We start from the raw sequence: 21,254 nt of genomic DNA on the forward strand, positions 1-21,254 counted from the left end.
AGGCTCTTGACAATATCAAAAGCAATAGGTTTTTCATGAAGTCTGACATGGTGGTCTGATTCATAAGCTTGTTTTATATTGTCCATCTAGGAAAGTTTTTAAAAGAATAAAAGAAAGAGAAAATAAAGCTTCTATATTTTACATAAAAAATAAAAAGAAAGTTTTTATAGAATTGTTCCTTTTTAACCACTCTGTAAACTTATCTTGTATGGGCAGCGTTTTCCTTTATTTCCAGTAACTTATGTGGTTACTCAAGGTTCTTTAATTGGACCTGTGTGGTTTCTTATATTAATGATCTTTCTAATAATCTTAACTGTAAAGTGACACTGATAAAGTCATTAGTATACTGTCGTTGACTATTTACTAATGAAGACATTAGTATACTCTTGTCTTTACAAAAAGGAATATAAAAACATGAGAACACAGTAGTAAAAAATAGTTCTTTAAGGCATAAAGTAAAGTGTTCAGTAAGAGAGCTGCCATTCATTAATATTAACATCTATTCATCAATATCAACAAAAGTTGCAATAGTTAGCAGTAGCATTTATTGTTTATGCGACACAATGATCGCAAAAAGTGACCAACGAAGCCATCCAGTTACGTATACCTGGGAGATGTGAATATAGAAATAGATTGTAGATGATGTCATTGGGTAAGAATCATGGATGAATGTAAAGACTATTTTGTAGGAGGAATAAAACTTTGTGACTACAGAGAGAAGGTGAACAATAACTCATGCTCAAGTCATCCTAAGCAAATGATAAAACAATGGTCTATGAGTAAACAAATATGTAGAAATCCCTTGGTGTATTAATGGTTAAAAGTATCATACAATATGAAATGATAAAATAAAATAAGTAAATTAAAAAATGGTTATAAATAATGGTTCGGGCAATATAATAAGAAAAAACAAAATATGTGTTCTACAAGGTTCAAACTGTGAATCTGCTGATTATGACGTAGTGCACTAACCACCACGCTATAGTGTCGATATGTAATCATAAAAAAATGTTTTTAAATGTCGTATAATTAATGTACTAAACAGTAAAAAATAGGAAACTGACAACTCCCTGCGTATCAGCAAAATGTTTAAATATCGTGAATTAAACAAATATATAATAAAAAGCTACCAAAGCGTAAAAATATATGGGTACAAGAGGTAAGAAAATGTTGGTGCCATAATAACCAATCAGACTTAAGTAGTGGATAATGGTGATCCCCCTCAAGAATGCACTGCGATCACCAATGATATTTTGGAGAGCCCGAGACCTGTTAACAGTATACAACATTTATTTATATAAAAAATCTAAGCTAATTGATCAAAAAGCAATGTTTTTTTGTCAAGACTGGAGTGTATAGTTGCAAAAAAATCTTCAGGAAAAAAAAGCGTCTTTAAAAGTAAGATTATCAAGCAAAATCTAAAACTTTTCAACTTTTCTTTTTATACTCACGTTCAACAGTGACTAAAATAAAAGTAAAAAACTTGTCCATCCACTATCTATTTACCAGATTAGAGTCCCATAGACTATTTTTTTTTTATTTTATCAACTTATTCATCAAATGAATAAGTTGTTTATATGTATGAATTGCTTGTCCATCCACTATCTATTTACCAGATTAGAGCCCCATATAATATTTGTTTTTTATCTTATTAACTTATTCATCAAATGAATAAGTTGTTAAGATGGGACTCAGATGCACTCCACCATTTTCTTGATAATGTAATTTTAGGAAATATAATTTCTTGATAATGTAATACTAAGAAATATAATTTCTTACATTTAGAATGCTTTGTTTTAATTTTTAATTATTGTATTTTTTTTTTAGGTGAAGGCTTTTATTAGTGATCATGCACCTTTTTAGTATCTTTTTTAATATTCTTATTTAAAAGAAATATATTTTTTTAATATTCTTATTTAAAAGAAATATATTTTTTTAATATTCTTATTTAAAAGAAATATATTTTAATATAGTTTCGTACACGAACAGGGTTCGTGTAATGGTTGGAACACTTTGAGCTGTAATAGCCTGAGAGAAGTAAGGAAGATTTAACTAGTAAGATTAAGTGTTAGTATCAGATTATTAAAATGGACAGATGTCCAGTAAAAAATTTAAGCTTATGTAGAAGAAGTAGGTACACATATTCCTTTCTATTTTATATCTGTCTACAACCGTCTAAGTATAGTTAAATCTAAGTTAAATCTTTGACTTTTGACATTGTGTTAACTTTTTTATCATTGCAAGATATCGATGCAAAAAAGTACTGGTCACTAAAGTCAACTATTCTAAGATTAGTAATATTTGTATTTTATCCCAGAAATATAGTTCAAGTAACTTTTAGAAATACTTAACACTGTCGTTGACAAAGCAAGTTTAACATTTTATCTTTCATTTAAGGGTCTAATCTTAATATCTCTCCTTAGGATAGGGCAAATCTAATTGCAGAGAACTTTTCCTCTAATTTATTCATGACCAACCTCTTTTTGTCATCCCAAAAAAACAGGTCAATCCAATTGCTAGACAACCAAATTATTTGAGCTTCTGTTGTTTTCATTGTTAGACAACCAAATCACTCTAGCTTCTGTTGTTTTCATTGTTAGACAACCAAATTACTCTACTGTTGCTAAAATTATTTCTCTCTTTAACCTTTTACAGCTTGTGGTCCAAACAACATTTCTGCTACAGTTTTACAGAAGTAAAGAACTCTCTTTAATACTCTGCAAACTATTTAAACTGTTCAACTCAATCTTGTTTTCGTTCCTGCTGGAAAATGGCATCTGTGGTTCTATTTTTAAAAAACTCTAGACTGCTCTGGCCTCCTCTAACTATCATGCAATTTTAGTCTTCTCATTTTTATCAGTCTAACTAGAAGTAATTTGTCGCTTTATTCAAGAGTCGCCCCTCTTGACATCATGATATTGGGTTAAGAAATCTAGCCTATTGGAACTTGTTGTTTTGTTTATAGTTGTTCTATTGCGGTTTAAATAAAACGACAAATTCCTACTGGTTAGACTTTTTTTACGCAAAATCACAATGTCAAAAGTTAAATCTTTCGGGCAAGATCGCAGCAGAATAACTATAAACAAAACAACAAATTCCAATTGGCCAGATTTCTTAACCCAGAATCAGGGTGTTAAAAATAAAAATGATAATTTTTAGGCAAGGTCACCAAAGAGAAGTCTTAGATAAAACGAAAAATTCCAATTGGGTAGATTTCTTAACCCAAAATCATGGTGTTAAAAGTAAAAATGATAATTTTGAGGCAAGGTTACCAAGAAGAAATCTTAAATAAAAATGACAAATTCCAGTGGGCTAGATTCCTTAACCCAAGATCATGATGTCAAAAGGGGCAATTCTTGAATAAAACGACAAATTCCTACTGGTTAGACTTTTTTAACGAAAAATCACTATGTCAAAAGTTAAAACTTTCAGGCTAGATCGCAATAGAATAAAACTAAACAAAGCGACAAATTCCAATTAGCTAGACTTCTTAACCCAGAATCAGGGTGTTAAAAATAAAAATGATAATTCTTAGGCAAGGTCACAAAGGAGAAGTCTTGAATAAAAAGACAAATTCCAGTTGGCTGGATTCCTTGACCCAAGATCATGATATCAAGAGGGGCAATTCTGGAATAAAACGACAAATTCCTACTGGCTAGACTTTAGAACGCAAAATCACAATGTTATAAACTAAATCTCTAAGGCTAGATTACAATAGAATAATTGTGAACAAAACAACAAATTCCTATTGGCTAGATTTCTTAACCCATTCATCATGATATGAAAGTGAAATTTTACATAAGATATTTCTACAGAGAAGTCTAAAGGAACAAATTCCTATTAGTTAGGTTTCATAACATAAAATCATGATATTAAGAGTGGAACCTCTTAGGTGAGATGACTATAAAGAAGTCATCAATAAAACAACAAATTCTTAGGGCTAGATATCTTCTCCCAGCATCATAATATCAGAAGTGACACAATGTTTTTTAATATTTCCACATATAATAATTAGTTATACACATACCTAGACACTGTTTCAATGGGTACATTTCTTTAGAAATCAAACAACAGTATCAACAACAGCATCGACAACAATAGAATGTATTATACCAACGAGAAGAGGAGGTCAGTTATGCCATTCTCCATGAAAAGTCTATTTACGCCAAATTGGCTTGCTGCATTGAACAACCAAAACAAACATCTACTGAGCAAAGAGAAACTTAGGTTGAGACAACAACTTAGGGATAGAGCAATAATCAACTTGTCTCAGCAAGCACTGTCCAATACAGAAATCAACACCATCTACATAGGTTTACAATTCATTTTCACACCGCAATCCACTCCTCAGGAAGAATATATCATCCAAATAGAGAAATTCAAGAGGAGGATCAACTGTAAACTTTTCTTCGCACAAATCGGGAGAGACAGTGACAAAATGGATGTTGAATTGAGGGAACCGAACCCTTTCTGGACCCCCCACAATCAGAAAATCGGCAAATCAAACGTGTTTTTAAGATCCTTGAGACGAAAGTGACAAAAATCTTAAATGACAGGACAGAATATTGTTATAAAGGAAACTGACAAGGTAGGGGGGGATATGCATTATGGATAGGGAAGATTATGAATAGAAAATATGGGGCCTACTGGAGGACCATGTAACATATGAACTGCTGGATCACAACCCTATGGCACATGTCATTAATGAAATACATGATTAAGTTGACCTCTTGAAGACACGACACATAATTAAGGAATCATTAGCCGATTATCTCTAACCTTATGACAAATGTCGGACTCCCTTATTTTATGGCCTTCCAAAGGTACACAAGGCTGGCATACCAATGAGACCCATTGTCTCTGGGTGTGGTGGCCCAGCTGATTAACTCTCAAAGTATACATCTAAATACTTACAGAGTTTAGCTACTACACTACCAACCTATCTTAAGGACAGCACTCACCTAATACAACTGCTTAACAACATATGTCTACGGAGGATTATCTAATGGTCACAGCGGATGTAACCTCACTGTACACCAATATTCTGCATGAAGATGGTATTGAGTCGGTGAGATACTATCTCCAACAAAATCCCAACCACAAGTTTCCAACCAATCTACCACCTATCCAACCCACAGCCTATTTCACCCTCATGATCCGTACCATCCTGGAGAATAGCACCTTCCAGTTTGGCGAACAATACTGCCACCAGAGATATGGTACAGTCATGGGTTCGAGAATAGCCCCACCATATGCCAATCTTTTCATGGGAATTTTAGACGCAAAAATTATGAATAACTACTCGGACAGGATCGTATTCTACAAAAAATTTACTGATGATATCTTTTTCATTTTCAATGGCATGGCGGAAGAATTGGAAAATGTTCAGATCTTTATGAATGGTCTACACAACAGCATAAAATTCACTTGTAAAAATTCACCTTGCACCATTGACTTCCTGGATCTGAGATTTATCCAGCTGATATTCTGGAATAACATTACAACGGATGTAGATACGTTCAAACTGGTTCTCTTCTTTGTGTGAAACGGCTGTGCTCCGTTCCTTATCTTTAAATTCCTAATATTGGGTTTCAGAAGGGATCGTGACAAATTCAATAAGAGAACTCAGCAATTGAAATGGCTAGCCAATAATTTGGAAAGAAACGCACACCGGTGGTACTACTTTGATTTACATTTTAACTCCAATAGGTATCTCAACTTGCAACGCTACATACGGAATGATGATAACGACGACAACTGCAATAATATATCTTTCTAAACTTTATCATCAACACTAGTTCTTGCAATAAACTATATACTATACTTACTCGTGGTATTTTACTCTAGAAAGAGTATACTAAGACAGTTGTAGACAGATGTATAATAGAAAGTAATTTGTGTGCCAACTTCTTCTACGTAAGCTTTAGTTTTTTACTGGACATCTGTCCAAATTTTAATAATCTGATACTAACACTTACTAGTTAATTCTTCCTTACTTCTCTCAGGCTATTACGGTTCAAAGTGTTCCAACCAATACACGAATCCTGTTCGTGTACGAAATTATACAAAAAGAAATATATTTTTTTAAATATCCTTATTTAAACGAAATATATTTTTTAGATATGTTAATTATTATCTTTTTGTAATTATTCTTATTGTTATCATTTTTATCTATGAATACAATTTTGTTATTGTCATTATTATTTATGAATACGATCTTGTTAATATTTATGCGATGCTTATGACGATGATACTTGCGACAATTAATTTGAGTCTTCTTTAACTGAATTATAGTTCTAATTTTGAAGTAAAATATATTGGGGGTGCTGATCCAACCTTGGTATTTATAAAAGATGATAGTACTGAGGAGGTTTGACATTTTTATATTGTTTTTGTATTGTTGCAATTATTGTCTTTAAATAAACAATCGCTTTTTTAGAGGAAAGATATATCAGAAATGAGCACTAAGGAAATCATTGAGCTTGTTGAGTCACATGGCTTCCGTAAAAATGTTATACCGCCCCCAACTGAAGAGTTGTAGATATTTTTTATTTCAAATTGTGTTGAACATCCATTTTAATGACTTACTTATGAAGATTTTATGGGGAAATTTTATACCTGTTTTGTCTGAGTTTATTTCGTAAATTCAAAAAATGTGCTATATTCAATTTGAAAGAGATATCTTTAACTGAAAACAGACTTTTAATTCTTTTCTTTCTGATAGGACATTTGACACGTAGAAATTTTGACAGGACAATTTTGCTTCGGTGTTTGAGATTTTTTGAGAGCTTAGAGCAAGGCAAACTCCGAGATTGAACAAGTATAAAACGAAGCGATTTCAACCCAGTTTACTTGATAACATTTATTAAAATATTAAGTAACTTATTAAAGTTTCATTTTTTCGTTAATGTTTTCGATAACATGTTATCCTTATAAACTTTTATGTTAAATCTAAGATAATTAATGTACTGATATTTATATCAGTATTTTGTCTCCGAAAGGTCAGGGTTTCGACATTTTGACTCAGACGTTTGTCTGAGTCAAAATGTATACTATCAAGTTTTTATTGAAAAACATATTTATAGAACACTTCTGCAAGACTATGCAGGTATGTTGTCCAGACTACAAACTGTAGAAGAGTCTAAGCAGGAAATCACTTTAGATACAGAAGCTGAAGTGATACGAATGTCAACCAATGGATCAACCTGTTTGACGGCTATATCAGGTAGAACGCAACTAGTGGAATCAAGAGATGATATTAATGAAAAAGGTGAGGTGACTAAGTCTGAACATATAGTTATACAGGAGAGGTAGAATTACAGATTTACCCTTGTTATAGATACTGTTAAAGATTCTCAATTAGTCAGGAGAGCCTAAATTTTGTGATGAAATACGAGATTTCATGACCTGAGATTAGCGGACTTTGGCGTTAGATAAAATCTTTTTACGATGATTTCTAGCAGTAATAAACAGACATCTGTTTTCTGGACAATTGTTTTGCTAATATATATGGAAGTAACGGTTTCGATTGGAAATTGCAACAGCACATTGTGAGGAAAACCATGGAAAAGAGTGAAGCTTGACCTAAAATTGTTGGGAAGGAATAAAAGATTCCATGCCAGCCTGAATCCACAAAGTTACGTAAGAAGCACATTTGTCTGCAGAAAGACCAAAGATTTCTACCCAAGAGCCATCACGAAGAAATTCACGGAAAGAGTCCCAATCACGAGTAGAGAAGGTAAATGATTCGAATTATCTGGAAAGCGAGTTGGAAAGTTGATTATTTGAGTTTTTTTTTGTGGGCTTTAATGCATGCAGAGTCACTGACACTTGAACCAAGCCATTCAGTGTGATGAGCATTAAACTCACCAACAACAACAACATTGGGTGATGGATAAAGAGAGAAGGCTAAGTCAATTTGATTAGAAATAACATCAAAAAGAGTGCAGTCTTAAGATGATGGAGAGCGATATAGAACAAAGAGAAAGGTGATAGAGTGAAGTGGTAGTAAACGAAAGCACATAAAAGAATAGTCTTATTTTCTCATCTTGAATCCAATAACTTACTTTCTGATCATCAATATGGATTTCGATCTTCTTGTTTTACAGCTGATTTGCTAACAGTGATAACCGATAGATTTTATCGTGCATTAGATAAAGGTGGAGAGGTTAAGGGTATTGCTCTTGACATTTATAAAGCTTTTGATAAATTTTGGCATGCTGGTCTTCTACATTAAGCTTTTTTCTTACGGTGTATCTGGTAACATCTTTAAGATTATTGAGTTCTTCCTTTCCAATTGTAGTACAAAAGTTGTTCTTGATAGACAGCACTCTTCTTCTTATCCTGTAACTTTAGGGCTCCTCAACGTTCAATCCTTAGCCTTGTACTCTTTTTAACTTAATGATCTTCCAGGTATTCTCACATCTAAGGTGGCATTGTTTGCTGATGATACTACTATTTATTCTTGTCGTGATATGAAACCAACACCCTCTGATTGCTTGGAGGGGGCATTTGAGCTTGAAAAGGATCTCACTTCTGCTACAGCATGGTGCTCACAGTGGCTGGTGAACTTTAATTCATATAAAATTCAATTTTTTTCAACCAATCGTTATCGCAATAATTTAGATCTTTTTATATTTATGAACGGTAATATACTCGATGAGTCATCTACCCTTCATCTTCTAGGATTAACTCTTACTTCCGATCTTTCTTGGAAACCATATATCAAATCCGTTGCAAAATTAGCATTTGCTAAGGTTGCATCTCTTTATTGGGCTCGACACTTTCTTACTCTGGATTCTATTCTCTATCTCTATAAATCTCAAATCCGGCCTTGTATGGAATACTGTTGCCATATCTGGGGTGGATCTTCTAAAGATGCCCTATCTCTTTTAGGTGCAAAAACGCATTGTAAACATAGTTGGACCTGCTCTTGCAGCCAACCATTGCCACATCGTTGTAATGTTGCTTTTCTTTCTCTTTTCCACAAATACTATAATGGCTCTAAAGAGCTAATGTCTCTTGTGCCATCTACTAAAATTCATTATCGTGTTACTCGTTATTCAACTAAGTCTCATACTTTTTCTGTGGCTGTTCCTAAGTGCTCCAAAAACTCTTATTCGTCTAGTTTTTTTCCTCGAACATCAGTTATATGGAATTCGCTTCCTTCATCTTGCTTTCCTGATTCATATAATTTTCAATTCTTCAAGTCGTTTGTTAATCGTTATCTTGCTCTACAAACTTCATCTTTTCTCTTCCAGTAACATCCAACTCTAATGGTTGCTTGCAGCATAGTTGGAAGCGAAGATTTAAAAAAAAAAAAAAAATTATTTTGGTTTAAGCAACTTCCGTAGGCTTGAGCATACACAGGTTTAAAAAAATAAAATAAAAAAATATTGTCTCAGACCACAGTACTTTTGAGTGTGGAGAAAAAAAAATTTGATTTCATTATTATTAACTACAAGTTTGTTATAGAAAATATCAAAATAGGAATTTATAGTTGTATTTTACCTTGAACTATATATATTAATAAATCTTTTGAAACTTTGATGAAATGTTTTACCTTTCCCCCAGACTCATTAGAAGTAATAATAAAAATGTAATAATAATAATAATAAAATAATAATAATAAGTAATAACAAAAACAGTGCCGGATTAAGGTTTTGTTGGCCCTAAGGCACATTTTAATAAGTGGCCTGAAAATACAGATAATACGGACTTTCCCACAAAAAGAAGAAAAGTAAAATTTAAAAAAGAATATTTATAAGACAAAAACTACATAATTTAAAATTTTCGCGCTTTTATAACTGCAAATTTGTCAATTAGTTCTTTGAAGTTGACCTTGTTGAGCAAATCACTTTCAATGCTCAGAAGTGAAAGTACAGAAAGACGCCGTTGAGCCATTGTTGATCGTTTTGCATCTTTAATTCTTTTCAATTGAGAAAACGAATGTTCTCCTGAACAATTGGTTGACATCAGACATAAGTAGATCCGGAGTGCTATTTCAGTATTTGGAAATGCTTGATATACACCAGAATTGTGTAGCATTTTAAACATCTTCTGAGCACTTGAATCAACTTGATTCTGTGCACTTGATCCTTTTTCATAGTTTCTCTGTTCTTTATATCAGCATATAAATTGTCAGTTGGAAAATCAGAACAAAGGTCTTTCGAGTACACAGTAACCATTCCTTTAACAGCAATGTCAATATCTTCATCGGTCATGGAGTCATACTCAGTCAGAACTCCAAATCTCTGCAGCACAATTGAGTAAGCTTTAATGCGTTTCTTTAATGCATTTTTCAGCTGATCGATGATGACATAAAAGGTATTGACCTTGAAGTTTTGCTGGCTTGACATCCCTTCCATAGCATCTGCGGCATCTCCGTCATTGATTTGTCTCTTACGCTTTGGTTGTCTTCGACTTTCAGATTTATATGTGCTGTTGCCACAGCGATCATCTGCCTTCTGATTATAATCATCAAACTTCTCTCGACATTCATCCAAAAATATATGCAAGCTCTTCAGCAGACCAATAGCTGGACTTAATTCGATTATAGAACTTTGCAATAACTTGCTATTAATGTTGAACCTCTGCAGAATGTCATTCCAAAGTTCACACAATAGGGCAACTTCAATAGTATCCATGTGTTTGGCCAATGAACCCGCTTCATTCCTTGTGCTACCATTCTGATTACAATCCCCTGAGATCTCCTGAAGAGCACTTTGTAATTGGTGGTACCCCTTGAACACTGCTTTTGCAGCATCAGCTCGAGCAGACCACCGGGTATCTGATGGATATTTTGAAACAAGGCATGCCGGTTGGTTTTTAACATGGGTCATCATGACATCCCAACGATGTGTTGACGCTACAAAGAAAGTATACAGGCAATTCAATGTTAAAAAATGAAACTGCTTTAACGCAACAATCCACAGCTGATTGGCCAACTAGGTTCAACGAGTGGGCAGTACAAGGAATGTAGTCCACTAAACTGTTTTTGTTTTTCAGGATTTGTTGCATGCCAATATATTTACCAGACATATTGCTGGCATTATCATATGTCTGACCACGGCAATTTTTGTAGTCGATGTCTTGATCTGACAAGTACTGAAGCAGTATGTCAGCAAGATTCTGCCCTGTGTGACTGGATATATTGATAAATGTCAAAAAACGCTCCACAGGCTGGTAATCCACCATATTAATATAACGAAGAATGATGGTCAGCTGGTCACAATGGGTAATATCAGGAGTGGAATCTACTGAAACCGAAAAATACCGTGACTTTGAAATCTCATCCTTAATGAAACCCATAACTTGTTCACCCATCATTGCAATTAATTCTTCACAAATTGTTTTTGATAAATATGATGTGTGACCGCGTCCGCGATTGCCATGAGTACAGATGTGCTGGGACAAAAATGGATCAAATTGACCAATCAGCTCCAAGATGCCCAAATAATTCCCATTTTCTCTGGAGCTAACAACTTCATTGCTACCTCGAAGAGGGAGACCTCTCTCACAAAGCAAAGCAATAGTTGCAACACAGCGTGACAGGACATTTCTCCAGTAATTGCGCTGATCCAACATATTGTTGTGCAATTGCTCGTCAACTCTCCCAGCAGCAACACTTCTTTGACATAAAGTGAGAACTGACTGTATGTTCTTTGCACTGATTTCATGGGATTTTAAGTATTGTGTCACATTCTTCCAATCCTTAAATCCTGAGCCAGACAACTGTGACCGGTCAGATGAAAACAGAATGCAGGGAAAGCAGAAGACACATGTCTTGGCTAGAGAATAAACAAGCCATCCACGATCAACGATATCACCATTTGGCAAAACCCGTTTGAAGACACTAGAATTTAGGAAGCGATTCACTCCACTGTATTCCCACTTTGTTTCTGGATAACTGTCTGCCAAGTTTCGAAAATGGATTTTTCCAAGGCACGTTTTACGCACATGATCTGTTATGTCACCAAAACTCGCAACATCATTGGGAATGGTTCCTGAACAAGTATCAGCTCTGTCTTCAAATTTTTTAGTATGTCCAAGTTCAAATACAATTTTTGCAGCCTCTTCCTTGTGATCAATACCTACTTGAGATGTTGATGAGGATGGTGGGGAATTGAGAGTAATATTATCAGTAGCATCAACATTGTTCGTGGCAGTGAAAAATGAATTGATTTTGGGTATTTTCTTTAACAGTTTATTTTCATCATGCATTTTCTTCTCTAACTCCTTTGCTCGCTCCAAACCACCTTTACGTATCGACATTAATCTAAAAGTAAAACGTAAAAGTGATATTTAAAAACGTATTTTTATGTATTCAATAGCATAATTATTCGATTTAAAATAATTGATTTATAAAGACATATCATAAAATGATGTAAAATTTTAAAAATTGATTTCTTGTGAACTGCATGATAAGTACATACAAAATCTATATATAATATAGATTTTAATATTCGAAATAATAATTTAAAATCAAACTACCAGTATACCAGAAGAAAATCATTTGATGAAGTTGGTTTTGAACTACCAGAATAAACACCAATTATGAATTCAGATGACGGGATTTCTAGAATGCACCCACATATAACCCAAAAACATTTCACTGTGCTGTTAAAGAGAGGTAATCCATCAATAAATAGACAAAAACTCAACTTGGAAAGATCAGAATTTATATTTTGTTCAATTAAAATAATAATTACAGCAGAAATCTAACAATAATGATGACAGCGTCAACATGACTCATTAAAAATTATAGATTCCTATAAGTGAAGGATTTTATTTTTATTTATTTCAGGAGCATGGTGTTCAAAAATTCATGCAAATTACTCACTGGGATTGATTGTTTGACTTATTAATGATCTGCTTCTTATACCCCTAGGTCACAGAACTGAAGTTCAACATGTATAGTGTATATACGTTTTCTATGTTATAGCAAGAACTAATTTATAAATTAAAATAATATTAATTAGAATATGTAAAATGGATGTATGATAGTGAATGTCAAAATGAAAGACACTCAGTATAGTTGAGATACATGGATCTAATATTATATTAGTGAGCTTTATTATATTAATATCAACAATAAATAAAATATGTGACAAATATGTTTTGATAGAAACATTCAAAAAATGGCATGAACAAAAAAGCTATACCCAGTTCTTTCTGCAGTAAATGTGATGCTTTTTTCTTCTTTAAACCTACTAATAAATTTAAAGGATTACAATTTTATAACAATATTTATATCTAAAAGTATATTCATTTGTTAAAACCATTACTTCTATTACTACGCTTTGTTATTGTTTACAAAAGAGTTCCACTGTTTAAAACAAATGTTATCAAATTTCAAAAATATAAAAAAACACAATATTTTTCGAATATTTTATTCGAAATATTTTAAATCGATATTTTAGAAGAAAAAAATTATCACTTATAAGAATGAATTAGTTACAATTTTTGACATCGTAAAATTGATATATGAACAAAATGTGTATAATAATTGGAATAATTATAATAATTTCATCAATAAAGATAAGACATAAATATAAATTTATGTATAAATTTTTTGTGGTCTGGTATTTTTACTGGCCTTAAGGCATGTGCCTTATTTGCCTAAGGGTTAATCCGGCACTGAATAAAAATTATACTGATGAAAATTTCACATGAATAATCATGTTGATAATCAAAATAACAAAATTGTTAAAGGCATATGTAAATTATGCAAACTAAGAGGTTCTTTCAGTAAGCATACACTAATTCAATTATACTACTAATTTATTAATTGCCATATAAACTATGCTAATTGATAGAGGTAGTGATAAACACAACCGCGTTGACTATGTTGATGAAAAGGAATAAGAAGACATACTATAGTGTGAGCTTTCCAGTTTATACTTTTTATAGTTAAATCTACCACACGAAACTTCAGATTTTTAAAAACTTTTTTTTTAAATCTACAACTAATTTAGGAAATAGATTCTCTAATCACCGATCTAAAACCTTTTATCGAATATCATACTTGGTAACAAGGTGCACTTAAAAAGTTAACTTAAAAAAGTCTCTGTAAACTCTTATCATCCATATTTGTTCATTAGTAACTTTTTAACATAATATAGATTAGTATAATTGTATAAGTATAGTTGCAAAAATTTGTATAGTATAATTGCAAAAATCTGTGTAATTGCATAGTATAATGTAATTTGTGTGATTGCATAGTATAATTGTGTAGTATAATTGTATAATATAAAAGTATAATTGTGTGTAATTGCATAATATAGTGTAATTTGTGTAATTGCATAGTATAATTGCAAAAATTTGTTTAACTTTTAGTTAAACAAATTTTTAAAAGTTTTATATCAATACTGTCAATAAAATATAGTATTGCGTCCAATTAGTTTTTTTAAAAGTTAAGTAAAAGAGAGTCCATTTAACTTCACCAATATTAGCTAATAGTTTATTTGACTTAAACCAGTTAAAATTTCTATAAATTCAATGTTCATATCGTTAAATGTAAGATTATTATTTGCTAAAAAAAGATCATCTTTAGCAAACATAATGATCATTAAATTTGAGACCTTATAAAGGTTATTAATATAAATGTAAAAACATGTTGTTATATTTATTGCATAGTTATATTGTAAACTGTGGAATTTATCAAGCACTTTTTTTTCTAATAAAAAATTGTAGTTTATACCAAAATTTATTTTGAAAGTGAAATATCCTTTTAATTTTTATAAAATAAATGAATTTTTTTTTTTAAAAATAAGAAAATATTTAAACAGAAGATTATTAGTTTAGAGGGAATATTCTGATGGCTATTACATCCCTCTCCTTCTTTATGTTACTACCTCTCTCGCCCTCTTTATGTTATCACCACTCTCTCCCTCTTTATGTTATTACCTTCCTCTCCCTCTTTATGTTACTACCTCCCTTTCCCTCTTTATGCTACTACCTCCCTCTCCCTCTTTATGTTACTACCTCCCTCTCCCTCTTTATGTTAATACCGCCTTCTCTCTCTCTATGTTACTAACTCCCTCTCCATTTTTATGTTATTACATCTCTCTCCCTCTTTATGTTATATTATAGATTAAATCTGTTTTTATAAAAAAAAAAAAAGTTTAAATGTTAATATATTTGTAACTAAACATAATACAAAGAATGACCAAGCAGGGAATGAAAAAAAAATTCGCTCCAAAGCGCACGTTTATAAAGACATAAATCATTCAAAGATAATACTTTTTACAACAAAATTTTATTTTGTTCTCTCAGTTCTTTAACATTTTTTTTCTTCCACGTACTTTTTATTATTTTCTCATTTTATTTGTTAATGCGTTAAAACTTTATTAGCAGCAACTAAACCTTTTATTTCACTGGTAACACGTTACATCTAAACAAAAATAACTAATTTAATTTTTATAAATTTTAATAATATAAATAAAAAAGATTGCGGAAGGCTTTAATTTTCATCAGAACTCAATTTCTCTAAAAGTACAAAAAAAGTAAAAAAAAGTACAGCATTATTTTGAAAAAAAAAAGGGTAATAATCTAAATACTAGTTTCAATTGTAAAAATTATGCAAATGTTATTTCATTTTCTAAAGAAAATAACCACCTTATGCTCTTTAGCAACTTTGTCTGTAACAAATTTTGCGTAAACAGTAATTTATTTTTCAAACCCCCAGAGAATTAAATCAAATTTTTCAAATTCTTCAACTCTAGAAACATCCTGCAGTGTTAAACAAGTTTGCTCAGAATTACTTAAAATTAAGAAAAACGTATTATCCCAATCTTTTGGGTAACACAATACACTTTTTCTGTTGTGGCTTGTGCACATTTTAACAATGTCAAGAATTGATAAGAATTGACGGTCATTTATATCATTTCAAGAGTTGTCGGAAATATTTCCAAAATCAAATGAACACTGGGATCTTAATAAATGAGAGGGTTGGAATTTCAAAAATAAAAATTTCAAAAAAAAAAAGAAAACATAAGTAGAAAAGTATGTAAATCCAAAGAACAAAGTTATTCTTTTTTTTTTAAATTAAACAAAAAATGCCAAAACTTCACAAGCTCTCAATGAGGTTTTTGTCAACGTCAGGGTCACCGTTTGGCTGTGAAGGACAAGCTAACAAGTTCTTAATCGACTGCCTCCTAGTTTGAATCTTAGTGCTCGCACAGTTTGAAAATGTTAGTTTTTGATCATATGTGCTGCATTAAAGCAACGTTTTTCTCAAATATTTGTGACCGGCTCAAATTTTGCAAAGAACACAAGGATTGGACTGTTAAAATATAAAGACTTGTCATGTTTCCCAACGAAGCACACGTTTGCAGCAGACCAAGCCAATGTTCACTGGCCACCAAACACACGTTCCAATTCTTGATTTGTTGTAGTTTCTGTTAAGCAATGCACTTTCTGTTAAGCAATTATGGTTTGGGGTGCAATCAAAACCAACGGTCATGCTGGTTTACACCTTTTATAGAAAGATCAGACTGTCAATGCTTTTAACAGTTTTCTGTTGGATAAATCTAAGATTCTGTTAGTTTTATTTTTTTCAAAGTGTAAAGCAAAATGCGCAAAATAAACTTTATTTGGGGTTGATACTGTTACTATAACTCAAGAACGAGCATGTTTTATGCAAAACACCATTGTTACCAGAATCTAAATAACATTTAAAATAAAAAAGCACAGTTTGATTTAAATTTGAAAAAGCTCTTATTCTTAAAAATATATCATCTAGAGTTTTAAATGAAACTTTATAAAAAGATTTAAATTCTAAACTAAGTCATGCTTTAAAATCATTTAAATTTTAAATTAGTCACGCTTTAAAAATGTAGAATATAGAATTCTATAGTATGTTTCAAAGAAAAAAAATTTTTTTAATTTAAACAAATGAGTTTAAAAATGTTTTTAGTTATCAATTTTTTTGGTAATATTTATTCTCAAATTTCTCTAGCCCCTATAGAACCTTTTAGTCAAGGTGACAGAGTGTTTAGGTGACAGCTTTTTTGACTACGTTGCTGAAAAATTGTGCCATATAATATCTTCAACTTAGACAGGCGTAGAAATTCTATTTTATCTTTTGTATTCAAGTCAAATTTCACTCTACGCCCAGAACTTTCTCCTTGTGCATTGATCTCAATCATTTTTTTTTTCATAAGTTTTATTAAAACAACTCTTCTAAGAACAAAAGTTTTTTTATCACCGCAAGAAATCCACAAAGAGCTGAGATTATTCTCAGATTACTCAATTTTATCTTGGAAATCATTTGAAAAATTGTTAATAATATCATTAAAAAGGAAAGTCTAATATTGCATCTCTTGTGTTGCTTATCTCATTTATTTTATCTCTGGTGCTTATCTTTGGTTATCATGTTGCTCATTAATTGTACGTATTTTGTTAACTCTCCTAAGGCATTATCTGCAAAAGAATTCTTTATTAGTCTAAAAGACAAACTATCAGAAAATTAAAACTTCCCAATATGAATTCCCAAAAATTCCTAAACTAACCTGTAATAGTTACATTTTCTTAAAAATATATAACTAAAATATTTAAAGAAAAACAAGTCTAATTTAAAAAAAAAAAAAAAAAAAAAAAAAAAGATTATTTTATTCAATAAACTAATAAAATAAAAGTTTCACTTTAAAATCTTTTATATAAATATAACTGTTTTATATAAATCACAACACAACTTACCCAAGTAAACCTTTTCCACTCCAAACAGCTGGTTTAAGACTTAGCTTTATTGGTGTATTATTTCTTTCAATACAGACAACTATTTCTTTCTAAGTAAAATAATCATTAATTTTGTAAGAACAAGTTTTAGATAATAAATTGTCTTTTTTTTTAAGACAAATGTCTTAAAAAAAAAAAAATAATACAAAAATATTTTTTTCAAACCATAATTTTTATCTTGAATCTTAAACTTAATATACCATTGTTATATCTTTGTACATATAATTATAATATTGCTTAACAGTTTTTTTTTTAATAACAAATTTTTGTAATTTTTGAGGCTACAATAAAAAAAGAGGATAACTACTTTTAATTTTTTTTTTAGAAAACAGGCTGCAGTGATGAGCAATAACAGGCTGCAGTGATGAGCAATAACAGGCTGCAGTGATGAGCAATAACAGGCTGCAGTGATGAGCAATAAAAGGCTGCAGTGATGAGCAATAACAGGCTGCAGTGATGAGCACTAATAATAAGAATGTTGTAACAATGAACAATAATGATAAAGATGCTGTAATAGTTAGTTAGTTAACCGCAATGCAACTTTATTGTGTTGCATAGAGCGCCTTAGCGGCACTGTGGCGGTTTTTTCGGAACATGTCAAACTGATTCTTAAAGGCGTTTAGGCTTTTAGCATTTACAATCTCATCTAATAGGCAATTCCAGCTGTCAACAACTCAATTTGTTAAGAAGTTACTTCTGTTATTATTGGATTGAGCTATCTCTTAAACCAATCAACTTCTATGACCATAGCAAGGCGTAGAACGGATCGGAGTGTGGTGCCAGTTAACAGTTTCTTTACCAGATTCGATTTTAAGAAGCTGTATTAAGTCTTTGATGATGTCTTTCTTTGAGCATGGTCAGGTCTAAAATGCATAGTCTTTTTTCATAAGGTAGATGTTTTATGCTATGAGCTATCTTAGTGGCGCATAATAATTAGTAATAATGATAAGTATGCTGTAACAAGGAGGAATAATAATAAATAGGGATAAGGAGTAATTAAATCAAAAATAAATAATAATTTATAAGTAAATATTGTTTTATAAATAGAAAAAATTGAAAGAAAAAACATAAATTATATGTATTTACTTAAAGTTTTAAAGTTAAAAAATTTAAAAATTAAGTTAAAAAACTTTGTAATGGCTCCAAATAGATAAGTAGCTATAAATATCTCAAATTATTTTGGCATAAGTTAATGTTTGGCATAAGTTAATGTTTGGCATAAGTTAATGTTTGGCATAAGTTAATGTTTGGTATAAGTTAATGTTTGGCATAAGTTAATGTTTGGCATAAGTTAATGTTTGGCATAAGTTAATGTTTGGTATAAGTTAATGCTTGGCATAAGTTAATGTTTGGCATAAGTTAATGTTTGGCATAAGTTAATGCTTGGCATAAGTTAATGTTAGGAATTGCAAAATTACCAACCTTTTTAATTACAAGTAATTCTGTAAAAAAAAATTGACTACAGATTAACCAGTAAATTACCGGTAATTTTGCACATTTAAAAAATTTTTCTGAAACACACAATAACAGTATAGAGTTCAAATTTTCAAATAAAATAAAAAACCAAGCACCCGGTTTTAGTTGGTGCCCCTAGGCACAAATGCACCTCTACATATAATGACCAAGCATGTAACCCTGTTGGCTCTAAAACTCAATGTTTTTGTCTTTCTTAATTTCTCACTCAGATAGGTAACCTTTCTTCTAATTCATTTCTTGAATCTAAGACATTGCATTGCATTTAAATTGCAAAAATACTGACCATTATAATTACAGGTAATTTGGTTAAAAAAAAAATCGATTACCGGTTAACTGGTAAATTATCGGTAATTTTCCACATTTTAAAAACTTTTCTGATATACACAATATTAATATAGAGTTCAAAAAATTCACAAAATTAATTAATTCTTAAGTTCGTTGCTTAATAAAGTGTTTTGCTGAGTTTGTTTAACATAAATTGTTATATCAGCTGTGTAAAGATCTTTGCAACACAATATTTCTACAGCAACTTTTTACAGCAACACAATATTTCTACAGCAACTTTTTACAGCAATACAATATTTCAACAGCAACCTTTCACAGCAACACAATATTTCTACAGCAACTTTTAAAGGCTGCAAGACTGATATTATGTTTGATAATAAGCTAATATCATTTTTGTTGAATGTGATTGTAAATTTTATACCAAGAAGACTTTTTTTGTATAAGAATTTTTAACTTTATAAAAATGCTCCAACATTATTCTTAGGCTACTCCAACAGATTCAAGTGTCTAAAATAAATAAAAGTTCCTTAATTTCTTTTGATATTTTTCTGTAGTATTTCATCATTTTTTGTTGGTGACAGCCAAAATATTTAAACAATTTTGCGAATCTTTTCTATCAGCGAACCAATAATATCTATCAACTATCAGCAGACCAATACTTGCATGCCTAATAATCAGATCAATACTTGAACAGCTCTATCAACATCTTCTTCCTCGTCATTAAAAAAATATTCTTGTTCTAAATAACAATTATATTTATCATAAAGAACCTTGATAACTACCAATTGAATGCTGTGCACTAAACATAACTGATGTTTAGCACTAAAAAACTTTCCCACTTTTCTTATTACCAATGCTCCATTTGTCATAATTAAAACCACATTTTCTAATGAAATACCAAATATTTAGAGTTTTTCCTCAAAAGAGCAATAAATTTATCTGGTGGAATTGATCCATGACCTCCAGCAAGACTAAGACTCAAAAAATTTTTAATGCATTAATATGCATAAGATGCACAAAATTTAATTAATGGTACACCATTGCTGTGAATCGCGTGAAAACTGCACCAAATGAATCATCAGATAAATTTCTGAAGTACTTTGATATTTTTGATAAACAACTCAAATTCGTAGATGTGTTTATGTTCATTGGTGTAAACATAATTTTATTTGGTTCATCTGTACATCTCTTTTTAAAAGGTTAATTTTGTGCTGTGTTCGAAGGAGTGCATTAGGGGTGGGATTTTTTTTTTCAAGTAACAACTCTATAACTATTGGTGGAGTAATTATCTAAAACTCACAAAAACATAAAAATAAACTATATAAATGCAAAAAACCCTCTGTACAATTCCATTTTAAAGTATTATCAAAAGATTGAAAATTTGCTTAAATAACTCATATTGTTTAATTATTACATATTGTATATATTTTAATATAAACTGTATTTTAGATGTATAAGATATCAGAAAATAATTTAAGTGGAAAAATTGATTGCCCTTCCAATATTTCAAAGCCAAAAAATCGTATATATGGAAATTTGATTGAGAAGCCACTGATGGATTTTTCAAAATTATGTACAACAAAGCAGATATTAGGAAGATATCATTTCTTTTTAGAATTGGATATTCCTATATCAAGTGATGTTATTAAAGAAATCTCAATTGAAGTTTGTCAATTATGGAATAAAATGTTTTACAGAGAAATTTGTAAAATACAATTATGGGATAACTTGTTTTACAGAGAAATCTGGAAAGA

General features: G+C 31.0%; 3 protein-coding genes and 1 long non-coding RNA gene across 4 annotated transcripts in view; 2 read left to right on the top strand and 2 right to left on the bottom strand.

Moving 5' to 3' along the window:
• The window catches only part of LOC101239827 (uncharacterized), a 12,756-nt gene extending 6,061 nt beyond the window's left edge, over positions 1 to 6,695 (top strand). Inside the window, exons 3-5 of the long non-coding RNA XR_010642054.1 lie at positions 1,828 to 1,862; positions 6,295 to 6,370; positions 6,440 to 6,695. This is a non-coding gene — a long non-coding RNA (uncharacterized LOC101239827). The remainder of the gene's footprint in view (positions 1 to 1,827; positions 1,863 to 6,294; positions 6,371 to 6,439) is intronic.
• A 2,142-nt stretch (positions 6,696 to 8,837) lies between these two features.
• Positions 8,838 to 9,263, top strand: LOC136087880 (uncharacterized). Its single transcript, XM_065811497.1, has one exon. It carries the CDS (start codon positions 8,838 to 8,840, stop codon positions 9,261 to 9,263), a length of 426 nt encoding a protein of 141 aa, XP_065667569.1.
• Positions 9,264 to 9,998: 735 nt separating this feature from the next.
• On the bottom strand, positions 9,999 to 12,273 carry LOC136087881 (uncharacterized). The gene is made up of 2 exons (XM_065811498.1): positions 11,034 to 12,273; positions 9,999 to 10,867 (listed from the first exon to the last, which is right to left on the bottom strand). The coding sequence occupies exons 1-2, from the start codon at positions 12,271 to 12,273 to the stop codon at positions 9,999 to 10,001; spliced, it is 2,109 nt and encodes a 702-aa protein (XP_065667570.1).
• Positions 12,274 to 15,124: 2,851 nt separating this feature from the next.
• The window catches only part of LOC101234866 (26S proteasome non-ATPase regulatory subunit 9), a 31,750-nt gene continuing 25,620 nt past the window's right edge, over positions 15,125 to 21,254 (bottom strand). Inside the window, exons 6-7 of the mRNA XM_065811248.1 lie at positions 17,701 to 17,789; positions 15,125 to 15,394 (exon numbers count right to left, since the gene is read on the bottom strand). Of these exons, the coding sequence (XP_065667320.1) occupies positions 15,370 to 15,394; positions 17,701 to 17,789 (114 nt within the window). The 3' untranslated portion in view covers positions 15,125 to 15,369. The remainder of the gene's footprint in view (positions 15,395 to 17,700; positions 17,790 to 21,254) is intronic.

The sequence above is a fragment of the Hydra vulgaris genome, chromosome 12 (assembly GCF_038396675.1).
Source record: "Hydra vulgaris chromosome 12, alternate assembly HydraT2T_AEP".
NCBI classification, from domain to species: Eukaryota; Metazoa; Cnidaria; class Hydrozoa; order Anthoathecata; family Hydridae; genus Hydra; species Hydra vulgaris.

Bases quoted from the DNA above. Each gene is read 5' to 3' on its own strand.
- LOC136087880 (XM_065811497.1), top strand. From the start codon at position 8,838: ATGGAATACTGTTGCCATATCTGGGGTGGATCTTCTAAAGATGCCCTA.
- LOC136087881 (XM_065811498.1), bottom strand. From the start codon at position 12,273: ATGTCGATACGTAAAGGTGGTTTGGAGCGAGCAAAGGAGTTAGAGAAG. The intron at 10,868-11,033 runs GTAAATATATTG...CTTTCTTTGTAG, and splicing joins TAATGCCAGCAATATGTCTG to CGTCAACACATCGTTGGGAT.